This window comes from Myxine glutinosa, chromosome 7 (assembly GCF_964187855.1).
Source record: "Myxine glutinosa chromosome 7, kmMyxGlut1.1, whole genome shotgun sequence".
NCBI lineage: Eukaryota > Metazoa > Chordata > Myxini > Myxiniformes > Myxinidae > Myxine > Myxine glutinosa.
In genome coordinates this window covers 123895067-123917372 of record NC_136267.1, presented here as the reverse complement: position 1 = coordinate 123917372, position 22306 = coordinate 123895067, and the positions used below count along the sequence as shown (strand labels likewise).

At 44.4% G+C, this 22306-nt stretch overlaps 1 protein-coding gene across 2 annotated transcripts in view; it reads right to left on the bottom strand.

Moving 5' to 3' along the window:
- The window catches only part of LOC144893004 (vasoactive intestinal polypeptide receptor-like), a 156947-nt gene that overhangs the window by 20351 nt on the left and 114290 nt on the right, over positions 1-22306 (bottom strand). For both annotated transcript variants that reach the window (XM_078782246.1, XM_078782245.1), the window contains 4 exons: positions 21580-21649; positions 21252-21343; positions 18074-18215; positions 5884-5925 (listed from right to left, as the gene is read on the bottom strand). In XM_078782246.1, coding sequence (XP_078638372.1) covers positions 5884-5925; positions 18074-18215; positions 21252-21343; positions 21580-21649 — 346 coding nt within the window. The remainder of the gene's footprint in view (positions 1-5883; positions 5926-18073; positions 18216-21251; positions 21344-21579; positions 21650-22306) is intronic.

Here is a 22306-nt window from a genome sequence, read left to right as displayed (position 1 = left end):
ATCGCTGCACAGCTGCACCGATCGAGATTTAACGGGTGTTTATATAAATCGTTTAAAAGAAAAAAGCCTTCAATATCTGATATTTAGCTTTTTCATTTGGGCCTCCCAATTGAAGCCCTGCCCATCGGGCAGGTACCATTGCTAGTATCAGCAATTGAAGGCTTTTTATTTTACTTTAAACGATTCATATAAACATCCGTTAAATCATGTCACACGCAAATCATCAAAATCTAAACAGTATCTTACGACAATTCACCAAATGTCCCACAGTGATCGATACACTATGATCGTGATGATCGTGATCGTGAATCGTGATCGATAATCGTGTTCACAATCGCTATGTCGCATGTACTCCCGATACGTGTTTCCTTCAGTTGAAATGGGTTGGAATTCTCTCAAGCAGGGATTCAACCCGTGTCCTTATAAAAGGTCTTTGTCCGAGGTCACAGAGTTCGATCGGTGCAGCTGTGCAGCGATCGGTGCAGCCGTTTGTGCGGCACCCGGGAAAACAACATCGTCACAATGAGAACAATGAACGTTATGTGAACGCGAATGTTATGCGGGAGTCCAAACCTGAGAATGCTGGAGACTAAAGCTGAAATTGGGAAAACTAAATAGCCTATTTTACTCCTGGAGATCCCAGGAATATCCACCCAAAATTTCTTTACAATCGGTTCAGCAGTTTTTACAGTACCTTCAAATGGACAGACAGACGGACATTTGATGAATTATAGCAAGATCTATATAAGAATAGCGTAAGGACTCGACTTTGTTATCCATTTTACGCCGCACCCAGTGACCCGATGCCCACGGCACTAATGGATTTACGATCTACGAACCGCGCTCTTTGTTTATCACGTACAGCCACACTCGAAAAATCTGAATTAGCTGACGTGCGGGCCCAAAAGCATCCGATTAACTGCCGATACGACGCCATCTTACGACGCCATCGTATTGGCGTCTGCTGGGCGAAGGCGAAGCAAGCCGTCCGCTGATTGGACAGTCAAAGGCGAAAGCGAGCCGTCCACTGAGTGTACAATCCAGAGCATGCATTTGTGCCGGTGTCGGCGATCGTTGTTCATATACGCACTCTTCATTCTCATCTTTCTTCCTAACTCCCCTATGCCATCCATAATGGTACACTCTATCCATACACCACATCCTCCCTTCCGTGGATGTTCCACGGGTTTCGGCTAGTTAACACTAACATGGCAACCCCTTTATGAAGATGTTAATCCATTAACCATATGAGAAACTGAGGATTCAGCAAAGTTACAGAAAACACAAATGTTTTCCTGACATATGGGAAACCAGAAGAGCCTGATATTACATAAACTGCGAGGGCTTATGTTTTATTTACCTGATTCAATTGAACGATGTGTCATCACCTTTTCTTGCTCGTTTTGACTTTATAAAGTGTTACTCATTTTGCATATTTCAATATTGTTTCAGAGAAGTTCAATTTGTCAATTTTGACACAACAGCATGGAGACAGTTTTAAGACTGAAGCATGCAGTCTCTTGTAGTCTTCAGTCTGTGCACTACTTGTCAAATGACTAAGGATAGCCAAGAGGTACGCACGCTCACCTCTGAACTGTCTTGCCTGTGTGCGAATCCTAACCCAGCTATAAACTGTAATCCTGGCGTCTCGCAGACAGGTTGAATCATCAATGGGTGTGTCATCTCTCAGATGGATGTTAAACTGGGTGTCCTATCTGCATGCATTAGTTGGGGGAGATGAAATATCCCACGGTGCCCTTCGCATGGAGTCGGCGAGCACGATGTCCAAATTACAAATTCCTGCTCCAACCAGCAGAGGGCATTGCATCAGAGATATTGCCGCACCCTCAGCCAATGATACCACGAGCAGCCTTGTGATGCACACCATAAAGAGAGAGAGAAAGAGAGACCCAGGCCATATTCTAAATTCCTGCTCCAACATACAGGAGTCACTCAATCTACTTACAGGTAGCAGGGCTACCTGCTGCATTGTCGGGTTGTCGGTGGCTAAACAGACACCCCTCACTGGCTTTGCTTATGCCATGACCCTGCAAGGACTAAAAACAACACCTGATAAAGGGTGCATGAGCTCCCTTCAGGTGTCAACTGCCATCTAGTACGGAGATTGTGTCTCCTAAAAAACACCAAAGGGGGGTAGGAATTTTTTTTTTCCACCTGGCCTAGTTACCCCTCCTGCACAGTAGTTCTGTCAGGACTAGGTGAAGGTTTTTGCTAGTTTTTCCTCTTCTTCTTCTTTGTAACCCTTTGCAAACTAGAGTTGCTGTCAGCCTTGTTTACGGCGAACTTCAATAAAAATGAAAATAACCTCCGCTCACCTTTGGTGGCCCACCTCTGATGAAACCTTTGGTAAATATACAATTTCACTTTTATAGCATGGATTCCCAAAGACAACAATGACAAAGGCAAAGTGTGCAACCTTTAATTTTAAGCATGAGTCTTTCATACTAATGTTGATCTTAAGGCCTCACTACCAAGAAAAATTATCCTAAAATTCAGGAGTTGCCACCAGTCAGCATGTCCACTGTGTGACATCATAGAAGAGCCAAAGGCATATTAGTGGAGGTAGATTAGCTAGAAATTGGCATGATGTGGGAAAATTTGGGGACAGAGATGAAAATTGGCTGAAATGACCTAAATACCCTATAAAAGCTTTGCAGAAAATTCCCCATAATTCCTGGGGGTGGAAGGTACCTAATTTGCATATTTCCAAGATGGCCGATACCGGCGAAGGTAAAATTTATAACTTTTGAACCGAAGAGGATAGAAGCATATTCAACATGTCTATTTCCACTAATTTTAGGGTGGAGAACTTATTTCTGAGGTTTTTGGGTGGCTACAGGGTCATTTAGAGGTCATGTTGGGTGGTAATGGGGTCATTTAGAGGTAAAAAATATGCAAGTTATCGTAAAAAGTGGGTTACGGAGATAGGGGTCAGTAGGTCGTAGCCGAGGAGATAGGGGTCAGTGATGCGATGTTGGACCCTGTAATAATACAACTCACCAACACCATGAGTCAGCTGTACCAAACAGCCAGTCTTCAGAGTAGAACCACCAAATTGTGGATACAGTATGTTGATCAGGTATCACTAATGAAGCAGTTTGTACGTGCTGATTATTTACTTCTTCTTCTCTCTTCACCTCCATACCATTGCTCGAATGCAACCATACTTGCATGCTGCGGGGCGTCTAGCATACGCAAAATCATCCCAGGTGTACCTGCAGGCAATGGAGGATTTGGAGGAGAAGATGCCATCTGAAGACTGGGAGAAGTTTGTTGGTGATGGGTAGTTCACTATTCGCCACACCAGCAAGTTTTGGTCTGGTGTCTGGTCAGACATGACCATCGAACAAGTATTGATGAGGGCGATGAAGACCACTGGAGGGCTCACACGTGGTCGGCGCATCACTGACAGTACTCTCGCACAGTGGGTGGGCGCTGTACCCCTTTGTATACCAATATGTGAGGCTCCGGAGGAGCTTTCAGGCATGCGCTGTGAGCCATCAGACCAACACTCACTACATAAGGAACATGCTGAGTTGGGGCAGGCTAGACAGACTCAAGATGATGCTGATCGAAAGAGGTTGGTTGGATGGCTCAAATCACACAATCCCTTTGAGTACAGAGACAAGTTGGTATCTATCTTCACTGGAGTTGAGGCGGATTCCAGTATAAACTGTGACAATGCTGTCACTATTGGCTCCAAACAGCACACGCAGATGATGGGGCAGAACTTTGCAGACTTGAAGCTACAGAAAAAGAAAAATATTCAGCCATTGTCAGCCATGCGCTCCACTGTCAAAGTGCGGAATGAGCCCTTGGTTGTCAATGAGCAGCAGATGCTGAACAGGATTCTGGCTGTAAAAATCAAGCAATGACTTGAGAGATTTTGTTCAGTATGAATTTGTGAACTTCGCCCCTGCTCTGTTCGATGTTGTGTCCATGCATAAGACAGCAAAGGCTGCTCTGAATCGTATCCTTGACGTGAATTCACACCTAGTTGACTCAACAGTTATAGGCCCAGTTCCCATAGTTATAGATGGGGGTCACTTTCTGCACGCCGTTGTATGGAATACACCCTGTACATATGCAGATGTGATACAAAGCTATGTGAGCTAGCTATGTGCAAAAGCATTACCCAAACCGCCTTGTCATCGTGGTCTTTGATGGGTATGGTACTCAACTCAGCACCAAGGTTGGCGAGCAGTCCAGGAGAGCCAGCAAGGTTACATCTGCAGCCATTGCTGTATCACCACAGATCAACACATCCACAACACAAGCAGAGTTTCTGGGGAATGGAACAAACAAGACATCGCTGATGAAGTTGGTCTCAACAGAGCTGAGGGCTGTTGACATTCTTACCTGTCAAGCAGAAGCTGATGCTGATAACCTCATTGTCAGGACAGCTCTTGAGTACAGCAATGTCGATCTGGGGGTTCATGTTGTCTCCAAAGATGCAGATGTCATGATATCTCTGCTTCATCATAAGCCATCCGGTGAGTCGATCATACTCATTAATCCTCAATCGGGTGGGGTGGAGCCAAAGTATGTAGATATTGACAAGCTCCAAGTTTCTCTGGGCCCTTTGAAGGAAGTGATTCTTTTCGCCCATGCCTTCACGGGGACTGACACGACATCAGCAGCATACCACGGAGGTAAGGCTCAAGCGTGTCAGCTGCTGAGAAACAGATCCACTCTGAGAGACGAGATGTCTATATTCTATAAGGACGCGTCTCAGGAAGAAATCGGTGTTGCGGGTGAGCATTTCTTTCTTGCCTGGTATGGTGCCGAAAAATTTGCCTCACTGAACAATGCTTGGTTCTTCAAGCTAAAGCAAATGATTGCGAAGCAGTCTGTGACAAATGTCATGAACCTCGCTGTCCTCCCTCCCACATCTGAGTGAGCCAAGCAGCATAGTCTGCGGGCATATCCACTGATTCAGCAGTGCCAGGGTGTTAAGCTTGATTGTACCCAGTGGGGCTGGGAGATGCGGGCAGATGTACTTTGTCCAGTAGGTTCAGCAAACCCATCTGCCCCTGAGAGACTCCTGGAACTCATATTCTGCAACTGTAAAATGGGATGCAAGACAGCCTCTTGCAAGTGCAGGAAGGCAGTACAGGTCGTGCATGCACACCAATGTGTGAAACATGTCTAGGAGAGAACTGTTATAATGCCCCAGTTGTTGAGGAGATTGATTAGATTACCTTAAATCCCCTTGTACTTGCACTTGCTTGTATTCCCTTGGACACACTAAATAATTTAATTGTTTTGTATGTTTTGTATGCTAAAAAAACCCCACGACAGCTTAACACAACCAATTTGCTGTTGTTTATATTAAAATCTGGTATGAATTCAGAAGTGTCATTTATTATTCTAAAACAATTGGTTCCACAATTATCACAAGTATCACAATTACAGCTTTTTAGTGGTGGCAATCTTCAACATATGCAAATTTAGGTGCCTAATTTGACCCCCTCAATGACCCTGTAGCCACCCAAAAACCTCGCAAATGAGTTCTCCACCCTAAAATTAGTGGAACTAGACATGTTAAATATGCTTCTATCCTCTTCGGTTCAAAAGTTATAAATTTTACCTTCGCCGGTGTCGGCCATCTTGGAAATATGCAAATTAGGTACCTCCCACCCCCAGGAATTATGGGGAATTTTCTGCAAAGCTTTTATAGGGTATTTAGCGATTTATAGGGTATTATAGGGTATAGGGTACGAGCATTTCAGCCAATTTTCATCTTTGTCCCCAATTTTTCTCACCTAAAATTATTTTTCCTCCACTATATGGAGAGCGAGAGAGGGAGCGACAGAGAGAGAGAGAGAGAGAGAGAGAGAGAGTTAGAGAGAGAGTTCTCACCTCCCCGTTGAGGAAGCAGTACAAGATGGCGACAACAAAGCCCTGCAAGACAAAAGGCAAGGTGAAACAAAACGGATCGTGAAACTTCTTGTTTTTCCACTTTGTGACATTTATGTTGGATATTCGCTAAAGTGAAATGCTGGACAGATTTCAACATTTACGAGCGAGTGTTATTATTAAGATGTTCATATTTTCGTGGGAGGTAATTAGGGATGTTTTGCCATTGTGATTCCTTTCTTTGTGATGATGTGTTTATGAAAATTAAGAAATGAATCATTACACCAATTTGTCATACCGTACCAAAGACTAAAAATAGTACGTGCTGATTCCTTGCTTAACGTACAACATTTGAAAGGACGGAGAATGGACAATCCCCATTGGTTAGCATGCAAGGGGAGGAGGAAATTCCACGCTGAGTGCGGTGAGAAAAGTGGCGCCATTGTTGTGATGTCGCTGGTACCCAGAGTATCCCAGGAAGTGACGGCACTTCACTCAAGCTCAGTGGCTGTGCTGAAGTGTTCGTCGTGTGTGTGTGTGTGTGTGTGTGTGTGTGTGTGTGTGTGTGTGTGTGTGGCATTACAAGTCTTGGATTATGCATAAAAATAAATACCGGTACATGTTCTTTCGTTTTTTAAAGTTTGTGACTGTGACATTTACTTATCACCATGTCCACATAATTTCAGGGAAGGTAGTAAACGAACTACATATGTGTGTGTAAAATTTAATCCTTAAACAATTCATTTGTTTTGACGATACAAAGTAAAAACAGACAATAGGTATTGGTCTGTGTCAGTCTGTGTCCCTCTCCCACCCTCTCTCCAACTCCTTCTCTCTCTTCTCCTCCTCCTCCCTTCTCTCCCTCTCTCCCGTCCTCCTCTATTCCCCCCCATTCGCTCACTCCTCTCACACCCTCTCCTTCCCCACAACCCCTCTCTCTCTCTCTCTCGCTCTCTCTCTCCCTTCCTCCACTCTCCCCTCCTCTAGTCCCCACAATCTATCTCCCCTCTCTCTCTCTCCCACTCTAACGCCCCTCTCTTGTCTATTTCCTCATTTTCTTTCCTGTCTCCCTCTCTCTTCTCCTCCTACTCTCCTCCCTTCTCTCCTGTCCTCTATTCCCCCTATTCGCTCTCTCCTCTCTCTCCCTCTCCTTCCCCCACCCCTCTTTCTCTCTCTCGCCCCCTGCTGGCTGTTTGTGTGTTGGGCGTGGCAAGATGGCGGCTGTGCATGTGTGTTGTGCGAGCTGCTCCGACTTTCGATCTTTCTACCCCCCCCCCCTCCTTTATTTTTTGGTCGTTGTTCTCACCTTTGCCTTTCCATTTTTGTTTATTTTCACATTGTGCATTCTCTGTCTCCCGCCACCACTCCATTTTCATCAAACCCGGTACCACAACCCTCGTCCTCCCTTCCCATTTTTTCCTCCCCTCACCTCCCAGTTCCACGCCCATTCCCCGCGCTTGGTCTTCCCTTCCTCCGACCGTTCCCCCCCTCTTGTTCCCCTCACCCCCCTCTCGTTCCCCTCACCCCCTCTCGTTCCCCTCACCTCCTCTCGTTCCCCTCAACCTCCTCTCGTTCCCCTCACCCCACTCGTTCCCCTCACCACCCTCCCTGCCTCCATTGCATTCCTTGCTTGTGTTGATGTCTCTATTTTTTTTTCTACTTTCGTTTCTTCCCCTGAGATACAGAGAGAGATAGAGAGAGCCCACGCCTTTCGGTGAGATCGAGGTGTGAGTCCATCAGCATTCAGACGGGTTGTCGTGGTTTCTCGCCCTTTTCCTCATTGAGGAGGTGTGTTTCCTCGTGATAGTTTCGCTCGTGCTGGTGTATGCCGAGTAGCGCATTTCCCTTCCCCCCCCCCCGCAGGGCATGCCGAATCTGTGCAGCTTCATGGATGAACAAACGCCTGGTAATATTCGTGGCTGAAGAGCAACTTGTACATGAAATTGTGGCGACCGGTTTGTCTACCGAGAATGGACATTTTGTCCTGGTCTCCCCACTGGACACCCCAGCCGTGAAAGTCTTCATATCAAATTGTACCCCATTCCTGAAAAACGATTTAATTTTAAAAGAGCTTTCTCGGTATGGTGCAGTGGTGTCGGAGATCACGATGTTATCTCTGGGGTGTCGGAGATCACGATGTTATCTCTGGGGTGTCGGAGATCACGATATTATCTCTGGGGTGTCGGAGATCACGATATTATCTCTGGGGTGTCGGAGATCACGATGTTATCTCTGGGGTGTCGGAGATCACGATGTTATCTCTGGGGTGTCGGAGATCACGATGTTATCTCTGGGGTGTCGGAGATCACGATGTTATCTCTGGGGTGTCGGAGTTCACGATGTTATCTCTGGGGTGTCGGAGATCACGATGTTATCTCTGGGGTGTCGGAGATCACGATGTTATCTCTGGGGTGTCGGAGATCACGATGTTATCTCTGGGGTGTCGGAGATCACGATGTTATCTCTGGGGTGTCGGAGATCACGATGTTATCTCTGGGGTGTCGGAGTTCACGATGTTATCTCTGGGGTGTCGGAGTTCACGATGTTATCTCTGGGGTGTCGGAGTTCACGATGTTATCTCTGGGGTGTCGGAGATCACGATGTTATCTCTGGGGTGTCGCAACGAGCAGGCTAAACACATCATGTCCTTCCGGCGGCAGGTGTACATTGTGTTTCCTGCATCGAATGTGGACAAGGTGCTCAACGCGGTATTTACGTTTCGTGTGGATAATCACGAGTACCAGGTATATGCGTCCACGGAAACGTTAAAATGTTTTAGTCTAGTAGGAAGACTAGGTCCCCCTGCACCCCCCGGAGATATACTTCTAATCAGTGTTTCTAGATTGGAAAAAATGTGTAGAAAATGACTAGCTATGGCCCCAAGCTGAAAAAATGTCCCACATACCATTTTTATGCAAATTACTGCTGCCATTATCAAAAAAAGACTAGGTCCCCCTGCACCCCCCGGAGATATACTTCTAATCAGTGTTTCTAGATTGGAAAAAATGTGTAGAAAATGACTAGCTATGGCCCCAAGCTGAAAAAATGTCCCACATACCATTTTTATGCAAATTACTGCTGCCATTATCAAAAAAAGACTAGGTCCCCCTGCACCCCCCGGAGATATACTGAAACTGGCAGTGACTGGTGATTGAAATGCGGTGCCTTTTTGTGTTTCAGGTCGAGGTACGTGAACTCCCCACGATCTACAGCAACCAGGAAGAGACTGATACCAGGGTGGTTCTGTACCTCCATCATGCTGCTACCATCGGATACAAGAACGCTGTAGTCAGAACACCGGACACAGACATCCTCCTGATCCTGCTCCACCATGCCCACAACATCAAGCTGACGGTGTACCTGGATACAGGGTCAGGGAAGCATCGCCAACTTGTCAACGTCTCTGAGCTGGCAGAATCCCTGGGAGAGGACTACTGTGCCACTCTCCTGGGGTACTATGTGTTCAGCGGAGAAGACTGCACCAGTGCCTTCAAAGGGAAGGGAAAAGTCGGGCCCTTGAAAAAGCTGGAGAAGAATCCCAGGTTTCACAGGGCATTCGGTGAATTTCACAGGGTATTTAGAAAAATAAAACTTTGTGTTAACGTCTGTGTAGACGGACCTTAATATGAGTCTATTATTTCGTAAAACTGTGATTATTTTGTAAATAAAGCACTAATTAGCATACTAGTATACCATAGACACATGTAATCATGTTATGAATAGTTCTATCATGATCTATGCCCTTCAAAACATGGGTCTAGACACCTTCATTTTTCAATTATCTGCAATATTGGCTGAGATATGTCAAAAATCGTTTTTTTGATAATGGCAGCAGTAATTTGCATAAAAATGGTATGTGGGACATGTTTTCAGCTTGGGGCCATAGCTAGTCATTTTCTACACATTTTTTCCAATCTAGAAACACTGATTAGAAGTATATCTCCGGGGGGTGCAGGGGGACCTAGTCTTTTTTTGATAATGGCAGCAGTAATTTGCATAAAAATGGTATGTGGGACATTTTTTCAGCTTGGGGCCATAGCTAGTCATTTTCTACACATTTTTTCCAATCTAGAAACACTGATTAGAAGTATATCTCCGGGGGGTGCAGGGGGACCTAGTCTTTTTTTGATAATGGCAGCAGTAATTTGCATAAAAATGGTATGTGGGACATTTTTTCAGCTTGGGGCCATAGCTAGTCATTTTCTACACATTTTTTCCAATCTAGAAACACTGATTAGAAGTATATCTCCGGGGGGTGCAGGGGGACCTAGTCTTCCTACTAGACTATTTTGGCTGTGGGAACTTTGGGCATCTAAAACGGTTTTGTCCACAAATTGCCCCCGCAGTGGCCGAGCAGACAACACCCCCTGATACTGTAACAGAAAACGTACCATCTACATCGAAAACCTCCGAAAACGAAAACGTTTGGGATGGTTTTACACTCGTCTCCTCTTTGAGAAAGAGGTAAACACCTCGGAATGTCCCTCCACCTCGTAAGGAAAAGAAGGTGGTGTTAGACTCCGATGCATTGGACTCAGTAAAGCCTGATAAAACATCGATGAGTAATCGATATAAAGTATTGCTAAATGTGAATGCAGATCCTCTGCCTGCTGTCGACATGGACCCTCAGCCTAATGTGGAGGAGTTGCATGCGCCACCTCCAGATGAGGTTGGAGTGCAAACAACGTTAAATCATTGTGCGGATTATGACGAGTCGGGTCGAGACTCGACTGGGGGGCAAAAAGAGCAAATTTCGACAACTCAGTGTTCCAACGCACCTGACGGCGATCTTTCAAATCAAATAGTCGTTGTACCGGCCAATTTAGAAAATGTACCTGAGCACAATGATTTTCTCGAGGAAGAACCTGAAATTCTGCAATCGAGGAAGAACCAGAATCGCCCCTCCCCCCCACATTACCCGGGGTTCTGGTGGAACCTCTCCCTCAACCTGTTCGTACAGAAACAGGGCAGGATGACACCTGCACACCACAGAGTATTCTGGTGTCTCAAGAGCCAGGGGTCCCAGATAGTGCTTCTGACATGTCTGAGGAGGAATCCTATGACATTGAGTAATTCCTCACATACAGTGATTCCAACGTCTTACCATCGCAAATACTCAAGTTTCTGAACCAGACTTTTAGAAAAAGATATATTGAAATAAAAGATCATTTTTCTGATCTACATGGGTTTATTGAAATGGCAAGGTGTATTATTCGCCGACCCAGTGACCACAATTTCACGGAACCCCAATGCAGTGGGCTTAAGAAACACATTGTTAAGGCAAAAAACGAAATAAAAGGATGATACGCATATTTCCCTTTCCTTACCTCTTTTACATCTCTATGGCTATTTTTGGTAGCCTCAATATAAATGGTGGTGTAAGCCAGTCTAGGATGCTCCAAGTGGTCAACCTTGTAAGGCAACGGAAACTAGATGAAGGAGATTCTCCAGATTCAAACAAATTAAAAAACCCATCCTACCCCCCAAAAGAAACTAAGACTATGTGAGAAGAAGTCTCTTCTTAATAATATAATTTCTAATCAAACCCAAGGAGTGCTAACGAGGCTATGCTTTCAGCACCTTTACCTCCTGGATTCTCCGACCCGGTTTTTCTTTGATTTTGAAACAAAATTTCCTCATTCCCAAATTACTGCTTTGAAACGTCCTGATAATTCAATCACGACCAACCTTGTAGAAATTAAGAAGGATGCAAGACTCTTCTTCTCTACACTTTACCAAGCAACAGATGTCGATGCAGAACTGGTTCCGAACTTATTTGATGGTGTCGGTACACTAACTCCAAAGCAAAGAACGGATTTGGAGTCACCGCTCACGCTTGAGGAACTTTCTGTTGCCCTTAAAAACATGGACAGAGGGAAATCACCTGGCCTGGATGGTCTGCCAGTAGAGTTCTTCGAGAAATTTTGGGACTTGATTGGACCTGATTTGCTTCTCGTTTTCCTGGAGAGCTTGAAGAAGGGTGAACTTCCACTGAGCTGCAGGAGAGCCGTGCTTACTTTGCTTCCTAAAAAAGGAAATGTATTGCTTATATCACAGTGGAGGCCAGTGTCCTTATTGTGTACGGACTATAAAATTTTCTCAAAGGATTTTGCCTTGCGTCTCTCACCCCGACTAGGAGACATTATACACATGGACCAGACTTATTGTGTTCCTGGTCGCAATATTCAGGATAATATCTCTGTTGTCCGAGATGTCATTGAAATCTGTGAGATTAATTATGAAAGTTGTGGCTTGATCTTCCTCGACCAGTAGAAAGCTTTTGACTGTGTTTCTCCTTCATATATTTTTGAAATGCTAAAATGTTTTGGTTTTGGACCTTTCTTTCTATCTCATATACAATTATGTTATTCAAACATATCGGCTATCTTAAAGATAAACAATGAACTTGTACCCCCCTTTTGTGTTGGGAGAGGGGTAAGGCAGGGCTGCCCTCTGTCAGGAATTTTGTACGCTTTATCCCTTGAGCCCCTCTTAAATACCTTTCAGAAGTCCTTGTCTGGTGTTACTTTTGGAACCCACCCCTTAAAAAGCATTGCTTATGCAGATGACATCTGTGTCTGCATCAGGCAGTCAGAAGACGTTGATTTGGTGATGAGTGCATTGGATCTCTTCAGCAGGGCATCTTCGGCCAAGATAAATTGGACAAAAACAGAAGCGTTGTGGCTTCAACCCTCTACCTATCCTCTACCTGCCCCTCTATTTCCTCCCCTCCTCCTCTCCCTGCCAATCTTTCGTGGAGAAGAGATGGGATTAAGTTCCTAGGGGTGTTCCTTGGCCCTGGGAATTTTGTGAGGCATAACTGGGAAGGCTTGTTGGCACACTTTGAAGTACTGTTACTGAAATGGAAGAACTTGCTCTGCCAACTGTCCTACCGAGGTAGGGTACTAGTCACCAACAGTCTGGTCACCACTAAGTTATGGTACAAGGTTCTTTCCCTGCAGCCGCCCAAAACTCTGGTGGAGGATATACAAAAATGCATCACCCATTTCTTCTGGTCCGGAAAGCATTGGCTGAGACCAGAGATTCTAAACTTACCAACTGCAGAGGGTGGCCAAGGGCTGGTCAATATCAAGTGCCACATCATGGCTTTCTGCCGCCGAACAACATGGCGCTTCTTGTTTGAAACATGTTTGGCCTGGAGACAGCTTACCAGCTGCATCTTACGTCAAGCAGGGAAGTTGGACCTTGCACAGGAGCCGTTTCTGATGGATTCGACCAAGATAGACATATCAATGCTATCTGCCTTTCACCAAAGCCTACTGAATGCGTGGCAAGCCTTTACCTGTCTCCATGACCCCTCGACTTATGTTCGATCCATGTTCTTCAACGAACCATTATTTCACAACTCTGTATTTGGTGAGTGTGTGAATGAAAGCACCTTCATTCAAAAGTTTATAAATGCCTCAGTAACAAAAGTGTGTCACTTGAGAAACGCCACCAATGACAGGTGGATCACTCTGGCTTCGATAGTTGGCATTAGATTGTGTCGTTTGTCATTCGATTGTGTCAGTTGGCATTAGATTGTGTCGGTTGGCATTAGATTGTGTCGGTTGGCATTAGATTGTGTCAGTTGGCATTAGATCGTGTCGCAGAGTTGACAGCTTTTTGAAAATGGTGCTTCGCATCTCCTGTGCCTCAAATGGCGGGGCAAGCAACCCTCCCGTACCCACTTCTGAATCTTCACCACCCTTCCCCAATCTTTGTCTATCTGGTTCTCTCAGTTTGGAACCGATTAGTTTTGGCCGCTCTCTATTCTTTTCTGGGAGCAATCGAAAGACCTTGTATGTGCAATGCTTAAAAATCCTTTTTCCTTCGTTGTCCTCCCCTGTACCTTGTAGATGGCCTGCAGTCCTGCCGAATACCCCTCCCCTTTACCCTATTTGGGGGTGGTACTATGAACAGCCTGTGCCGAAACGTGTTTGGGATCTTCAATGGAGAATTGCTCATTGGATCCTACCCACAAATTCCCTAATTCACTGCTTCTCGCAAGCGATAAGTGAGCAATGTCCATTTTGTGGACAAACTGAAACCTTGCCCCATGCGTATGTACGCTGTGACCAGTTAAATCCTTTATTTGTTTTCTTTAAAATATTACTTGCACGGTTTTCCTTTGTTTTTGATTTTCCTGCCTTTATTTTTGGCCCTAGTGGACGTTTCAATTCCCCAACAACAATTTTAATTCATTTCTTTCTTGCGCAAGCCAAGTTGGCGATATATAAGAACAGGAAATCAAAGATACGTAATGATTCGTATCGTACAGATGTTTTGGAAATGTTTAAAGCTCTCTGTGTTTCAAGGGTTAAGCTGGAATTTTGTTGTTTTTCTGAGGTACAACTCTTTGAGAAGCAGTGGTGTGTAAAACAACCGTTTAGAGGCCATTTTTCCCCGCAAAGCGGGGGTTGGCCTTTTCGGGGACCGTGGTTGTTGTTGTTTTTTGGTCCCCCTTTTGAAGCAATGTTTTACGGCCGGATGCCCTTCCTGACGCCAACCCTTTTTGCCGCCTTCAACGACAAACAGGGAATTACCAGTGAACTGGTACTCAATTAGCCGACCTCGGAAGGATGACAGGCTGAGTCAACCCCCCTGGCATTAATTCGGCGATCGACCGAGATTCGAACCCAGGATCCTAGGATCCGAAGCCGGCACCCTACCCGCTAGCCCAACACCAGGGATGTGTGAGAGATGCATTTTGTAAAATAGCTGAGGGTCAGTTAGTATTTACTATGTAGTTGATTTCCTTAATACTTGCTTGTTTATTTCCTTATAATTTGTTTATTTATCATGTAAAGTATATGTATACATTTATCATGTAATTATTTATCATTTGTTATCAATTTCCTCCTATGGTATCCATGGAAATCTCCATGCATGGCTTGCGGACTTCCTCTCTGGTCGTAGTCAACGTGTGGCCCTGAATGGATTTCTCTCATCTCCCCTTCCCGTTCAGGCTGGAGTTCCCCAAGGCAGTGTGCTGGGCCCTGTGCTTTTTCTGGTCTTTATCAATGATCTCTCCGACTCTCTGGAAAATCCTCTGTATCTCTTTGCTGATGACTCCACTCTCTGCCGCTCCATTCCTCTTCCCTCAGATCGGCAGTCTGCAGCCTCCTCACTCTCTGAAGACCTGGACAAAATCACAGACTGGTCAAACATGTGGAACATGTCTTTCAATCCTGACAAATCTCACACTCTTACTATGTCTCTCCGAAAAGATCGACTGGACAACCCTCCCATCTACTTTCTCAACAATCCTCTCCAAGAAGTTCTGTCGCTCAAGCTTTTGGGTCTCACCATCTGCCATGATCTTTCTTGGGAAAACCACATTTCCAAGCTGGCCTCCAAAGCCAGTCGCCGACTGGGCATCCTCCGTCGTGCGAAGTCCTTCCTAGGCACACCTGAGCTCCTCACCACATACAAGGCTTTCATCCGCAGCTCAATGGAATACTGTTCTCCCCTATGGGCTGGTGCTCCTGCCTCACACCTGGCTCGGCTTCACGCTGTTGAATCCAAAGCTTTCAGAATCATTGGAATCTCCCGCGATGAAGCTATCTCTAAGGGCCTTTCACTCACTCACCGCAGGCAGGTAGGTGGTCTTTCTGTCTTCTACCGACTCCTCTCCGGCCTTGCTCCCCCAGCTCTCTCTGTGCTCTGTCCCCCAAATATTCCTACAGGTCGCACAAGATCTGCCAGCCACCCTCTGATGGTTAAACTGCCGAAATCTCGGCTCTTTGCTCACCTTCACTCTTTCATTCCTCTTTTCTCCCGCCTCTGGAACAAACTCCCACACTCACTTCAATCACACTCCTCCCTCCAGGTCTTCAAAACAGCTGTTCACCACCATCTCTTATCTTCCCCCATCCAAAACCTTGATCTTTTCTACCCCCACTAATTCACCCCAGATCCACCTTGTTTGAAATTCCAACTTCTTTCCTGGAAGTCTTGGCAGTGTCCATATGTTTTATACCTCTCCCACCCCCCCCCTTCCCATGCCTCCCCCCCAAAGCCCTCTCCCTCCCACAGTTCTCTCGATGTCTCCATGTCTCTCGGTCCCTGCTCTCAAATGTTGTGTTTGTGTCCTTCCCCCTCTCTCCCCATCTTGTCTACCGCTCCCGATGTTATTTGTTTTGTGTGTCTGTTTGTCTTTCTGTGTGATTAATGTTCGCTCTGTCACGAGCCTCGATCTTGTATACAAAAAAAAAAAAAAACAAGTTTGTGCAACTGTTGTGATTGTTTTCTTTGAATCATCATTTGTTGTTGTTTTTCTTATACTTTTGTAATAAAAGGACATAAAAGTCAAAAAGTCTCTCTCTCTCCTGTTATGTATTTGTGACATTTTCCTTTATAACCTCGTGCCATTTAAACACACAGTAACCAAAAATAAACAATTAAAGGAACGTCCACACATGAAGAATTGTGCAAAAAATCCAGATTTGTGGGAGCTTTCTCTGCAAAGATGTACTCCAGTGTGTCTCGGCTAACTGAATGAATGATTTACATTCTTAATAACTTCAATAATAATGTTCCAATTTAAACAAAACTGAGCATTTAACAATGCCAAGCCTCGCAGGGGAATACAGGTTACAGTAGATCTCAGAATGCACGATTTTTATTCATGTAAATGCACAGGATTATAAATAATTAATTGACATATGTGGGGAAATTGCTCACCCAGACCAGGAATCGAACCCAGGTCCTCTGGTGAACCATACCAGGTAAGATGGCATAATTTCATGCAGAAAGATGGCATAATGGGACAAGCTGCTGCTTCTAAAATCCAATAGAATTCAGCACCGACTAAAAAAACAATTTACACAGGACATGGTAATGCCGTCAAATTTGGATTGCCCTTTCCTCGGGGGCAGAACAGCGCACACTCAGGAGGCAGTTGCACAAGTCCTCGGAGCTTTTGGAAGATCTCCCAAAAAGTAATCAAGGTGGGAATCTTTACAGCAAATCGACGAACATGTTGAAAACTCCAGTTCATAGGATGTTGAAAGAAGCGAAGCTGAATCAGTGCATTTCTAAGGAAACGTGACAAAATGCTCTGACTTTCAGACAAAAAGAGTGAGCCAAGATAATAGCCGACACATTGAATTAACTTACAAACCCTCAAATCACTCTACAGCATACCGATAAATAACAAATTCTGTTATTCATTCATGCCTATTCTCACTGAAACCTTTTCAGCCTGTCCCCTGCATAGCGGGAAACGGGGTTTGCAATCACTTCTGTGCGTCTGTCTGTCTGTCTGTCTGTCTGGGCCGTAATTTCTTTACTTTTTGAGCTTTTGTCATTACATTTTCAACATGGCTTTATTGTGAGAATGTGGAGAAGGCAAATCTATAATTTGGTGAAATGGACAATGGTCAACATGAAATAAAATTGTCAATTTTCATTCAGTTGACCTGAAATTTTAATAACTTGCATATTGGGTCACCGAATTAGTTCATAAATCAAAAGCTGGAAACACATATTTTTTTAGATCAAAAGGTCAAAGGTCAAGGTTGCATTAAATATCAGTGACCCAAAGTGACCCAATTCATCGACTGTAACCTACGTTCTGTCAAGAAGGTCAGAAGGTCAATGTCACAAAATCATCAATTTCCATCTGATTTACTTGGAATTTGAGCATGGTTTGCATATTGGGTCACTTAAGCGTATTTCCGTTGAGGTCAAAGTCACCTAAAATAGTCAATGTTTTTGTATTTTTTTTCTGCCGTTTTCGTCATCCTTAACATATATGGAAGAAGATGTCCAAATACAAAGTAGACGGGCTTTGCATTTTCAGATGCTTTCTAGTCACATTTGTATTATTGATACAATAAGTGAATAAATAAATGGTTCATTGTTCTGTGGGACCGTCTGTGGGACTGTTCTGTGGGACACCTGTATGTACACATCCATTGGTGATATTTTTTACGTTTCCACATGTGATGTTTCCACATCACGTCCAAAACTTAATGAAGCCTGTGTCACTGTAGGATGCAGATCTATGCAAAATGTCTGTTTCATAAGACTAAGCATTTTCACGTTATCCTATTGATAGACAAGTAAACAAGTCGACAGTACGTGCATGGTACCCGCTGGTTGGGGATACATATCCAATACTTTCGACAAATTAAAATGAGGATGTGTGTGCATGGGGAGGCAGTGATGCAGTCATTTTGTGAGAAACCTGGAATGAGCCGAGGGAGAGTTCGAAGTAGAGCCGTATCTCCAGGGAGAGGAAGAATGGCACCATGTCTGGAGTAAACGCGAACAGGATGTAGTGAATGCCAAAGAGTGGGATGAGGAGCAGTGTAGACTTGACAAGTCGTCTGTTGGCAGAGAGGCCCTTTATGAGACATTTACCGCTACAAGACATTCCGGCAGCGATGTAGTTGAATCCTGGCAAGCCAAGTCTGAGTCCGGTGACATTAGTATTGAGTCTAAATCTCTCAGGCAGTTAATACAACACAAAGAAAGAAAATAATACAGTCGTAGCCAAAAATATTGGCACCCTTGCACGTTTTTCAAATAACTCAAAATTTTCTATAAAAATAAGTTGAAACGGACAAAAGTATTTGGTCTCCACAATTCTTTATTTCACCATTAATATTACAGAACCTTTGTTTTTGATTCAGAACTTAATATATCCTTTAAAATCAGGAAATAAAAAGAAATGGGGTTGACCAAATTATTGACACCCGAGACTTAATATTTGGAAGCACAGCCTTTGGACAAAATAACTACAGTCAAGAGCTTCCTATAGCCATGATTGAGCTTCCTACACCTCTCTACTTGCAGTTTGGCCCACTCTTCTTGTGCAAACTGCTCCAGTTCTCCAAGATTTGAAGGGTGCCTTCTCCCAACTGCTGTTTACAGATCTCCCCACAGGTGTTCAATGGGATTCAGATTTGGTCTCATTGCTGGCCACTTCAGAACAGTCCAGCATCTTGTCTTGAACCATTCCTGGGTGCTTTTTGAAGTGTGCTTGTGGTCAATGACCTGCTGCAAGACCCATGACCTTCGACGGCGACCCAGCTTTCTGACACTGGGTTGAACATTGCGCTCCAAAATGCCTTGGTAATCTCCTGATTTCATGATACCATGTACACATTCAAGGCACCCAGTGTCAGAGGCAGCACATCAACCCCAAAACATTACTGAACCTCCTCCATGTTTGACTGTAGGGAAAGTGTTTTTTTACTTTGAAGGCTTCATTTTGTTTTCTGTAAACATAGGGATGATGTGCTTTACCACAAAGCTCAAATTTGGTCTCATGTGTCTACAGGACATTCTCCCAGAAGGATTTTGGCTTGTTCAGGTGTGTTTTGGCAAACTCCAGTCGGGCTTTCTTATGTCTCTCTCTCAGCGGTGGGGTCCTCCTGGGTCTTCTACCATAGAACTCCCTTTCATTGAGGTGGTAACGGATGGTGCGAGTTGAAACTGTCGTACCTTGTGTCTGAAGGTCAGCTTGAATCTGGTTGGCTGTTGATTGAGGTGCTTTCTCCGCCATTCAAACAATCCTTTGCTGCAATCTTCAATCAAGTTTCCTCTTGCGGCCACGTCGAGGGAGGTTGGCTACAGTGTCATGGGCCTTAAACTTCCTGATAACATTGCATACGGTGGACACAGGAACATCAAGGTCTCTGGAGATGGACTTGGCTACAATTGTGATTGTCCATGCTTGGCTGCAATCTTGTTTGACCTCCTCAGACAATTTTATGGTTTTCTTTATTTTGTCCATTTTGATTGCGGTGCACACAGTGACACAAAATAGCAGAATGACTCCTTTTCTCCATTCAAAACTGGTTGAATGAGTGGATTTTTATATTGCAGGCACCTGCAACTCACCGTAGGTGAGTTCAATTCCAAAGTAAAGGAGAATCACCTGCTTGAAATCTAATTATTTCTAACAACTTCTAAAAGGTGCCAATAATATTTTCTGGTCCATTTTAGGATTTATGTGTGGAATAAGCTAAGATTTCGTAGTTTTTTCTGCTTTTTTTGTTTTGTTCCACTGCAAACCAAAGAAATATACATGTGGATAGCAAAATATTTTTTAATTTCAAAAATTTTCTGGAAGAAATGGTGCATTATTGGAAAAAGGTGCAAGGGTGCCAATATTTTTGGCCATGACTGTATATCGATGCGAGAGCTCAGGTTTACTTATTTCAAAACTTTTGGAATATGTCAAGTGAAGTACAGTATGCAGGTGTGATTTTGGACTCGCCAATAGTTAGCAAATATGAAGAAGAATCCTCGCCAAACTTCTGCAAAACATCGACTTGCTGAGGTGTGAAGACACAAATGTGTTTGAATGATCATTCACAAATGTTGACTTCCTTTTCTTATTTTGTAAGAAATATCTCTCTATATTATAAAAGAAAGTTTTTGTTTGTTTGTCTGCGCAAGCTAATCTCCTAAACGGTGAAAGATAGGAGGAAACCTCGAATTAAAAAAATGTCGGGACGGGCCCCGGGAAGGTTTTAGGCGAGGTGGCGAGGCCGGTTGAGGCCGCTTTGGCCGGGCCGGGCCCATTTCGCAATTAAAAGCTGAGCTGAATTATAGTTGTCAATCTTCTATGGCCATGAGTAAAAGCTGAATTATAATAATAATAATAATTCATTTATTTTGTATAGCGCTTTTCCAGAAGCCCAAAGGCGCTTTGGTAGTAAATTACCAAATTATGGTAAATTATGGTAGTAAATTCATTCAAAAAGAACCAAAAATGTTGGGACAGGCCCCGGGTAGGTTATAGGCTCGGTGGCGAGGCCGGTCGAGGCCCACCTCGGTCGAGCTGGGCCCATTTCACAATTAAAAGCTGAGCTGAATTATAGTAGTCAATCTTCTACGGCCGCGAGTAAAAGCTGAATCATAGTAGTAAATTCATTCAAAAATACCCCGGGCAACGCCGGGTGCTTTCAGCTAGTATAACATAAGAATCATCATTGTCTGCTGTTTTTAGTCCACTGCAAACGAAGCCCCTCTCCCTCATTGCATGTTGGTCTCTGTACGTCATGTGGATAAAGCACAAGCACGGTGCATTGAGGATTCAACCATGTACCTTGGACTTGACTGCTCGTTGCATCATTTCTGTGGGCGTGGCCAAACCTCATCTCTCTATGCCGCTGATGCAGTGCTGACTCATACATGAGGAGAGGATTTTGAGATTTGGCCAGGGTAGTGGCACACAATGGCCTGTTATTTTCGAAAGGTACAAAGGTTTAACCGCCGGCACCAGAGAATGCTAGGGGACGAGGCAGCCCACTCAACGTCCTTTCTGGAACTGTGTCTGGTCTATAAGTGGTGACTCGAATTACCCCGTGAATGCAGTATGTGACATAATACACGTGACTCCCACATCTCACTTGTAATGGCTGCAATCATTCCCTCCCACGTCTGGACATTTCAGCTTCTTCACCAGGATCCGAATGATGCTGATGAACATGATGAGATTCACCTGAAAACAATAATTTTCATTACAATCATGACTTTAAACCAAAAAGACATTCTATGAACGATTATGAGACCATTATCAATCATCAGAGCAATCTTTTATGAACCTTTTGATCCCAAAGTATTACTTTTCAAAGTTCTGGAACAAAGTGGATCGTCGAGTAAAGAACGCTTTGAGAAATGGTCGATATGTTACATGCAGGGCGAGCAAACAGCGACAGTAACAATTATTGTCATTACCAAGATGCAGAACAGAATTGGACCTTTGATGATCCACCAGATCTCTGGGATGTTGTTTGTATTCCAGCAACTACCAAGAGAAAGGAAAAAGAGAGGGAGAGAAAGGCAAATCTGGAGAGAAAGGATTGAGACCTCAATAATCAAAAGTTGTTACTGCCTGGGACTTCTTTGAATGGTGAAACGTCGATGCAGCCTCCACTGCAGTCTAAGCATATAATGAAACTGCAGTTAAAAAAAAAAATCACAAGGACAAGAACAAAGGCTCAGCATTTCAGGTACAGGCTTCTGTCTTTTCTAGAAATGGAAGAAGAATCCTCGACATATTTGATGCAAATTCCACAAAAAAACGTCCATCCAATCAATACCTGGGATGAAATCAACAGAACGTTGATCGGAGTTTGCTATACACCGCAGGAAGTAAGAACCGCCTTTGGAGGCCATTTTTCCCCACAGAGCAGGGGTTAGCCTTTTTTGGGCACCGTGATCCCCTTTTTTGAAGCAATGTTTTATGGCTGGATGCCCTTCCTGCCGCCAACCCTGTTGGTCGTCTCTTGCGACACACAGGGACTTACCAGAAAGCTGGTACTCAATTTGCCGACCTCGGAAGGTGACAGGAAGATGACAGGCTGAGTCAACCCCCCTGGCGTTAATTCAGCGATCGACCGAGATTTGAACCCAGGATCCTAGGATCCCAAGCCGGCACCCTAACCGCTAAGCCAACACCAGG